The following is an 8924-nucleotide window of genomic DNA, read 5'->3' as shown; positions in this document are numbered from 1 at the left end:
GTGCGGGGGGGGGGGGGGGGCAGCGGACAGCATTTGAAAATCTGTGGAGCAGAATTCCTGTGTTGAAGGCAAGGCTCTCCTCCCTCCCTCTCTCTCTCCCTCCTCTGCCCTCATTGATTTGAGGCGGGGAGGAGGGAGGCGGGGGAGGCTCTGCCTGGGTGGTCTCTTCTCTCTCCACTTTGGTGAGCTGTTGCTTAGCAGCTAATAATAGGAGATGTTTGCGGAGTAATTTGCCTCTTCCTCGGCCAATGGGAACCGGGGCACTTTCCCATCAAACCAAACCTTCCTTCCCCCCCGCCCCCCCACGCTCCTCTTTTCAGGATCTCGAAGGAGCTTGTTTGTTCCAAATGTTGGTGGGACGGGATCCGAGGCGCACTGCACAGCCGGGCACCCGGGCGCCTCTCGTCTCTGGGGCTGTGTGAGTGCTCGATCCCTGTCTCCTGCCGCGCGTCGAAGGGGCCACGTTGGGAGGCGCCGAGGGCGCGTGGGGCGCGCTTGGATGGCCCTGGATTCGCCCCCATAATGTTCCCATGGGATCCCCGCAACAGCCAGCCTGAGCCTTCGGACCCTGCGCCTCTACTCTCTGGATTACCGCGCCTGGGAAGCTGCCTGCACCCTTTTGCCTCCCCCCAGCGCCGTCCTCGTTCGACCTCGGAGCATGGCTTCGGATCGGCCGGTCCCTGGGGCCGGGGGCATCTTGGGAGAACTCCCGCCGTCTTACGCGGCTGCTGCCAGCTCAGATCTGCTCCGGAGACCCAGCTACTGCCACGCTGCCTTTGCCCTCAAACAGATCTCCAAGGTAAGAGAAGGGAAAGGAGGCGCTTTCTCGTGGGTGGGGAAGAGGGAGAAGTTGGGGTGATCCCAGCCCATGGCCGGGAAGAGGTGCGCAGGGCCGCCGCCACAAAGGAGCAGAAGGTAGAAGCCGCCCCTCCAGGGTCGGGCGGGCTGGAGGTCGGGGTCCGCCTGGAATCCCGCGGCTGCTGGGGTTGGGGGATGAAGGGAGGGGCAGGGGCTCGCATAAGTGCTCCGGACGGAGCCCGCTCTGTGGTCCCAGGAGTTTGTTTATTGAAAGGGGAGACGCGATGGAGCCGTCCAGGAAGGACTGCCTGTAAATGGGGCGCTTGGGAGAGGCCGGCTGGGGACCGGAGCTGCCAGAGATGGGGTGGGTTTAGGAGCAAGGCACAAGGGCTCAGGGATGGGCAATAATGTGTAGGTGTTTATGTAGCTGTTTGTAGAGGAACCAGAAAAAGAGAAGACAAATGCAGTCAGGGACTGGGTAGCAGAAAGAAGGGGGGAGAGAGAATGAAGAGAACACTGCAGAGAAAACTAGAACGTCTGTATCTGCAAAAGTACACACCTGAGAAAAGGGGAGGCGCAGAACATACACCCCCCCCCCACACACACACACACAGCTAGGATGGGAACTTGACACTGGGCCTTCTTCACACCTTTTTGGCTGTGGAAACTCTGCTGACTCTTCTCCCAGAGAACTTCAGGGGCTGGGGATTCCCTGGAGATGACATGCTGGACTTAATTAGGGAGCAAAGAGCAAGATCTGTGTTTTGAGCGGGTACTAGCTCTCTTGAGCTGGTACTAGCTCTCTTGCCTGGGACATTTCTTGGTGCTTGAACATGAAGTGGCTTGTGCTTTGGACATCCAGTGTAGGAGCAGAGATTCACACATCTCTTGAGATGTCACTTGTTCACTAGTTCTCCACAAATGAGAAAGGGAGGGGCAGCATTGCAGAGGGGCTCTGGCCCCCAAAAGGTTCTGAAATGGGGGCAGTCTGGGTTCCGATACACTCATGCCCCTGAATCTTTGAGGAAGTTCTTACTTTATACCAGACTTGAGGTCTGCCTGAACCCCAAGGCCAGCTGTCCTGGGGCAGGATGTTCCCTGTAGTAACAGTGCCTTGGCTAACTCTCTGTTTCTCTCCTCAGGGTAAGGCTGTGGGCCAGAAAGCCCCGCTGTGGCTGAGGGCCCAGTTCCAAGCCCTGCTGTTTACACTTGGTTGCTGGATCCAGCATCACTGTGGCAAAGTACTCTTTGTAGGGCTGCTGGTCTTCGGGGCGCTGGCTGTAGGACTCCGAGTGGCCTCCATTGAGACAGATATTGAACAGCTGTGGGTGGAAGGTAAGCTTCTTTGCTGGGCAGTGTGGCTGCTGGGCAAACTGCATGATGCCTGAGGTGTGTTGGGGATAGCAGAGGAGTTGTACAACACTGTGGAGGGCAAATTAAGTTGAGTCTCAATCTGGATGGGCCTTTTAAATGGAGACATTGACAAAGGACCCAGTTGCTAAAGTCCACACATGTGTAAATCCAGATTTGCACATAGTCTTTGCAGTCTTGGTTTTGACACCTTTACTTCTTTTGGTGAGGGTACAGGGATCAAGCAGCAGAGCTACTTTAATTGTTCTAGTCTGGGGAACTCCCAAGACTTGCAATAAAATCATGTGTCCCCCCCATTTTATGTTTCTCTATAATGAAGGCAGCGTTTCTAGTGCAGAAGAACAGATTGCAAATGTGACTGTCAAATGTGTTACAAGGTCTCCGAAGCCACTTGGCAAAGATATAATGAAAACAGGAGGCATCCTTTTTATTTTATTTTTAAAAGAACAGTCATACAGAGCTGGAAGAGAACATGTCTGCCTGTGTGTAAGGCTCTTCAAGTTGATAGAATTTCCCTCAGAAAAGTATTTAAGCAGTCTCAGGATTCCAGAGTCCCAAATCATAATCTGCCTTTCTTGGAAGCAGATCCATAGGTTTTGAAATGTTTGTATTTATTGCACTACTATCCTACTATTCCTCTGAGGAGATCTGATTGGCTTATCTGTGGTCTCTAAATGGTCTCCCATGCTGTACCTTATAGGGTCAGATACGCATAGTTTCCATAATACATCCTGTACCTTCAGACCTTTTTTCAGTGAGAAGGTAATTGTGGTGATCTTCTGCATGGATTTCCTGTCTAGGCCAAGCAAGAGACTCCCCTTTTCGTTCTTGACCTCTGGACATTGTAGTAATGCTTGTCTCAATTTGTGGGAAACTTTTATTAAAAGACAGCAAATATTGGAGAAATTTTTGATCACGATCCACGGGTTAACATCTTGCCTTGCTTGGTTTGTACTCAGCATTTATCTCCAAGAGGATATGGGCATGTGTATATAAATCCTTCCTATGCTTCTCTGCATGTGTGTGCCTGGGCAGGCCATGTGAATGTATGCAATGCAGATCTTTATCGGCACAAATACATGCCTTCACATAGGCAAATGTAATTAAATTCTTTCTCCCATCTTGGAGGAGATGGTTTTTCTTGCCACTGGGCCCTGCTTGGTGCGTTACATTACTGATATTAAAATCTTAAATTACCTTTCTGAGGGTGGTGCTGAAGGAGAGGATAATTGCTGTCTATGACAGAACTGTCAGTTGAAGTTTGGCTTGGGTCACACGCGCCTGCCAGCTGAGAATGGAACTGGGTTGAATACAAACAGCCAAAAGCAAAAAGGGGTCACCCAGGAGAAAATCCTAATTTCCTACTGGAAACATTTGATAAAAGTGATGCCTTTGTTATTAATAAGTTCAGCATGCTCCTTTTCCTCTCCTCTGCACTGCTGTCGGTCCATAGCCCAGAGTTTGCTCCTGTTATTGCAGCCTCCTCTTTTTCCCCCAACACCAGGTTGCTGTGCTGAATTTTCACACCCTGGGAATTTTATTTTATTTTATTTTTTGCAAGCAGCCTGGAAGCTTTCCAAGAGCAGATGTTTCTCTGTGATGACTGTCAGAGATCTTTGGCGTTCCACACCTCCTCCCCCTGCACAGCCCAAGCTCCATGTGTGGTCCTAAACTACTCTTGGATTTTGTTCAACAATAGAAGCAACTTTACTCTTCCACCCTCCCACTCCCTTTTAAATAAAACCCACACTTACATGAATGCCAATAAAGTTTACCCACCTGTTTCACACACTGAAGGGGGATTGGAAAGGGGGGGGGAGCTTCAACCTTAGCCTTTATCCCCCCCCTCCCCTTCTCCTTGCCTCTGCCTTACAGAGGCTTGAAGCAAAAAAGAAGATCCATCAAAACCTGCAGCTGTTTAACATTTAAAGAAGGGAAATCCCCCTTTTGTAACTAACCCATCTTAACCCAAATCAAGAACATCCCCTGAGAACCTGCACGGTTGGGCTTGTACTTATTTATTGCTTTTGATGCTGACATTTGCTTAGCTTTAAAAAAAGAGAGGGGGGAAGAGAATGAGACTGTTCTCTGCTGCCTATTCCATGCTGACTTGTGAGAAGGCTGAAGGAAGTGTGTTATACAAAGAGGATACCCATTCTTTTCTTATCTTGTTTTGCTTTATTTAAAAATATGATGATTTTGAGAAGAAATATTACATTGTTATATATATATTTATATACTGCAGCAGTGTGAATAGTTATGTACTAGTTTTGTCTTTTGCAATGCACTTTTTCATTAGTTTGACGTATGGTGGGAAAGCTAGATGGGAAAAGGTTGCCATTAAGTCAGATGTTACTTGACGGCAACAACCAACAGAAAAATGAGAAAACAGGGTGGGTGGGGAATCAATAGTTTTAGATCTCACTATGTGGACATAGCTACCTCGCTTCACTTTCTGTCTATTTGTAGTTGTTTGGTTGCTGTGATGCAGGTTCCTTTAGTTGGAATACCCTCAGTGTTCTGAAGGTTCTACTGAAAAAATTGCCCCATCCCTTTTTAATCCTCATAGGTCACCTCCTTCAGAAATTGCTTGCTGTTGATATTTTAACTTTTAAATCTAAACATTTTCCAATCAGATTGTTTTGCCTTTGAGCTGTGTTTCCTCTGTGACTGGTTATATCTAGGTAACAAAATGGTTGAATATACCTGCAAACTATCCATAGGTTGAGCCATATTATATGGTGAATGATGGCTGTTGCTGCATGACTTCGTTGACGCCATGCCATGCTCTTTGGTACTTGATTTAAACATGGACCTGCACACGGCCCGTCCTGGACCTCTTGGCACCCTAGACAAGGCTAACTACTTGCACCCTCCCTTCTCAGAGCCGGATTAACAATTAGGCCAAGTAGGTACTGGCCTATGGGCCCCTATGCCTTTGGGGACCCTGGGCCAGCTTTCCCCCACAGTCCACCCCCCTCCCAACCTGCTGCTGGCATTGTCACCAAGTTTGCCTCTTTCTGCCTCTTCCCTGCAGTTTAGTAAAGGGTTTTTGAGAAGGTGCCTGCAGGCTGCAGGGGGGCCGTGGGCAGTGGGGTGGGTGCTCAGACTCTGAGATAATTTGCAAGCCCCCCCCCAAGATTTCAATTGCCTAGGGGCCTCCACAGGGTTTAATCCAGCACTGTCCCTTCTGTAGGGTTGTTGTAGCTCAATCTCTCCATTCTGTCCTGTGGGCCCATGGGATAGAATGGAGAGATTGGGCTGCTGCTGCAGTGCGATCCCAGAGAAGAGATTTAAAGTTTAAACCCCCTTCTGTAGCATCACACTGCGGCAGTGGCCCAATTCCTCCATTCTATCCTCTGAGCCCATAGGATAGAATAGAGGAATCGCATAATCTCTGAGAGGAGTGGGGAGGGGCGGGGCGGGGTACAAAAGTTGGGAGAGTGCCCTGCTGCCTGCGCCTCTCTGAGAGGCCCGGACAGGGGGAACTCAGAGAGGCAGCCAGGCTGGGCACATCATTGAGTCGCATGAGGGGGGTGCCCAATTTGGCACCCCCAGAAGGCTGGTACCCTAGGCAATCGCCTAGTTTGCCTAGTGACAGGGTTGGCCCTGGATCTGAATGCATAGCACTTGAGTGAGATTCCCTTTAGCATTCAATAACCAGGAATTCTTTCCTTCCAAGGTGCCTCCCACAGGTTTAGATAAGGGAAATGCAGAGAAAATAGAAGGAACAGAAGGAAGGAACAGTTGCCAGTTGCTTGCCCCCAGTTCTTGTCAGCACTGTTTGGAGCTTCACATCCCCTGTCATTTTTTTCTGTGAACTAACTCTATGGCAGTTTCTCACACTCCTAGATCAACACTGAGGTATGCACCCATCTGAGAGGGGGGGGGCCTTTAAAAAGGTGGATATTTCCTGTGTCCAAGATAGCAACACAAATTACGAAGCTAGCTGTACAAACTGCCATAGGGACCAGCAGGGAACAATGCACAGTGAAGCATCCTTTCCTTGTGAACAGTGGAATGAACAGCCCAACTGATTTCCTTCATGCAGAGGGGATTCTGCTCTGAGCACCAAAATAATGTCTTCTCTTAAAACTCTTTCCACTAATCCTGTATGTCTGCAATGTTGTTTCAAATCACAGGTGAGAGCTACACTCTTTTTATGGCTTCAGACTTGACTTTTTTACTGTGATCTTCCCTCTGAGGCACTGTTTACTCCTCCAGGCTACACTTTCCTACTTCAGAACTGAACACTTTGGAAGACCTACATTTGATCAAGAATTAAAGCAGAGAAATAGGCTTATGTGGCCATTTTTAAAAGGCAGATGAATGAGGCTTTTTCCCTGAGCTGCTTCAGAAGAACAGTTTCTTTATAGTGAAAAAATTGTGTACCACTTATGCTACATTTGTGAGAGAGAGGAACTTGTGTGATGTCACTGGTAGACTTTTTCTGTGGCTCTGAATTATATCAAAGATGTAAGATTTCACACTGTAGTAGGTGGGGAGAAGAAGCACAAGAACTCCTGTGAGTACTGATGGTCTGGCAGTGTGTCATCCCAGGTTCATCAGAACATTTGGCTTTGATGGTTTCTTGAACTGGAAATAGATTTCAACTGTGACAGAGAAACAGTTGAGCTCCTCAGTCACACTTTGGGCATTCCTCTTTCTCAGTTAAAAAAAGGTCCCCTTTAAGAGACTGGCCATGTTTCTTCTGCACCAAGAAACTCCAGAATACTTACCATCCAGGAAATTGTGCTCAGCTGTGAAAGATTTGTTCCACATATATCAGCCAGGCATTATTAGGATTGACATCTTATTACTGCAAATGTTGGGCTAAAGTGAGAATGCTGACATTTGCAAATACTTTGGAGTAAAATTCATGCGCTTATCCTGTATCCCACCACTTTCCTGAGGAGTACTGTTTTAAATGGTATACTTATAGTTCTGTAGTCTTTGTGGGTTTTTTTTTTAACATCACAATTAATATATGCATTGTATGGATTAATGGGCAAGTCGCCAAAGTTTTTCAGTCTACTGGGCCTAACACTACAATCATTCATTACATTCCCTAGTAAAGGAAATATAACCTGTAGGTGTTCCTGCAAATTAGCGGTTCTTTTTTCACTGGAACATGGATAATTTTCATGTTTTCCTCCTTCTCTTAAACTTGGAAACCGCAGATTGAAGATGGACTATTTGTGTCTGGGTTGCATCACTTCTTACTGTAGCTGAGACCTCTCAAGACTGAATGCTTCTGTATTCAAAAAAGAAACCATCCAGATATCAGGGGAAGGAGTTGTAGGGAAGCACTTTCTCCTCGTGTTCAAATTCTCTGTGCAAGGTTTTTGTTTTTTTATGGAGGAACAGTCTCATGTGAGTCCAGGTCTGCAGTGTGAAATGGTACAGCCAGAAAGAGGTTTGCTGCCTCAGCTGCTGTTTTATGAGAATGGGACCTAAGGCAGGAGTCCCCAACTTTTTTGAGCTTGGGGGCACTATTGGAATTCTGACACAGGGTGGTGGGCACAACCACAAAATGGTTGGTCCAGGAGGCAAAGCCAACCACAAAATGTCAAGGCAGGTGTGGGGGGGGGGAGGTTACACATAACTTTTAATAATAACTCTTCAACATTTTAGGCAGGAGCTCTGTTTAACAGGATGCTTTTAAATGAATGTAGTTTTTATGTTTTAATTATCATTTTTGCATACATACAGCTTGCCTTCAGTCACACAGCAAACTCCTTAAATTGTTAAAGCAACTTTAAAAAATCTCCAATAGCCAATCAGAAGCCCTGCTGGGCAAAAGCCCCATCTGGCCATGCCCTAGGGTCGCCAAGTTCAATTCAAGAAATATCTGGAGACTTTGGGGGTGGAGCGAGGAGCAAGGTTGTGGCAAGTATATTTGAACTCTAAAGGGAGTTCTGGCCATCACATTTAAAGGAACCTTTTAAATGCCTTCCCTCCATTGGAAATAATGAAGGATAGGGGCACCTTCTTTGGGGGCTCATAGAATTGGACCCCCTGGTCCAATCTTTTTGAAACTTGGAGGGTATTTTGGGGAGAGGCACTGGATGCTATGCTGCAAATTTGGTGCTTCAGTCTCAAAAAACAGGCCCTGCAGAACTGCAAATACCCACAGATCAATTCTCCATTATACCCTATGGGAATCGGTCTTCATAGGGAATAATGGAGTGCCCAGCTGACATTTCCCTCTCCCCACCCCACTTTCTGATAGCCCTAAAGCAGGGGGAGGGCCTCCAAACCAGGGGATCCCCTGCCCCCACCTGGGGATTGGCAACCCTACCATGCCCACTTTCTAAAAACACTTGGGGGAGCGGTCAGGAAAGATGCCACATTGGGAATCCCTGGCCAAAGGAAAGAGGATAAGTACTCCTTTTCCTTCTCCATTAAGAGGCATCCTGACACTACTTGTTAGAATATTTTGTTTCCCAGTTATGTCCCAGCTGGATTCCAGATTTCAACTAATAATCTTTGAATTTGGCCATAAGGGAATCAACCCTTGATTTAAAAATATGGGAAGAGTTAGTCTGTTAAGCTTTTCCTTCAGAAGTTATGAAAGGGAAGCAATAATCTCTGTAAGAGGTATAAAATATCTGATGATATTGACATGGATCTTTCTTGCAGCCCAGGAAAAAATGCTTAGTACTGATGTCAACATGGAGTGGTCTTATGTACATGCAGGTAGAACTCTCTATGGGCATTTACTCATTGGCATCATTGAGACCAGGGTAGACTGC

At 47.2% G+C, this 8924-nt stretch overlaps 1 protein-coding gene across 1 annotated transcript in view; it reads left to right on the top strand.

Moving 5' to 3' along the window:
- The first annotated feature begins 223 nt into the window (after positions 1-223).
- PTCH2 (patched 2) overlaps positions 224-8924 on the top strand; it is a 74054-nt gene continuing 65353 nt past the window's right edge. Inside the window, exons 1-2 of the mRNA XM_060231726.1 lie at positions 224-799; positions 1941-2133. Of these exons, the coding sequence (XP_060087709.1) occupies positions 659-799; positions 1941-2133 (334 nt within the window). The 5' untranslated portion in view covers positions 224-658. The remainder of the gene's footprint in view (positions 800-1940; positions 2134-8924) is intronic.

Source organism: Heteronotia binoei, chromosome 2, assembly GCF_032191835.1.
Source record: "Heteronotia binoei isolate CCM8104 ecotype False Entrance Well chromosome 2, APGP_CSIRO_Hbin_v1, whole genome shotgun sequence".
NCBI lineage: Eukaryota > Metazoa > Chordata > Lepidosauria > Squamata > Gekkonidae > Heteronotia > Heteronotia binoei.
Note: the sequence above shows the minus strand (reverse complement) of the source record. Positions and strands in the feature narration are given on the sequence as shown.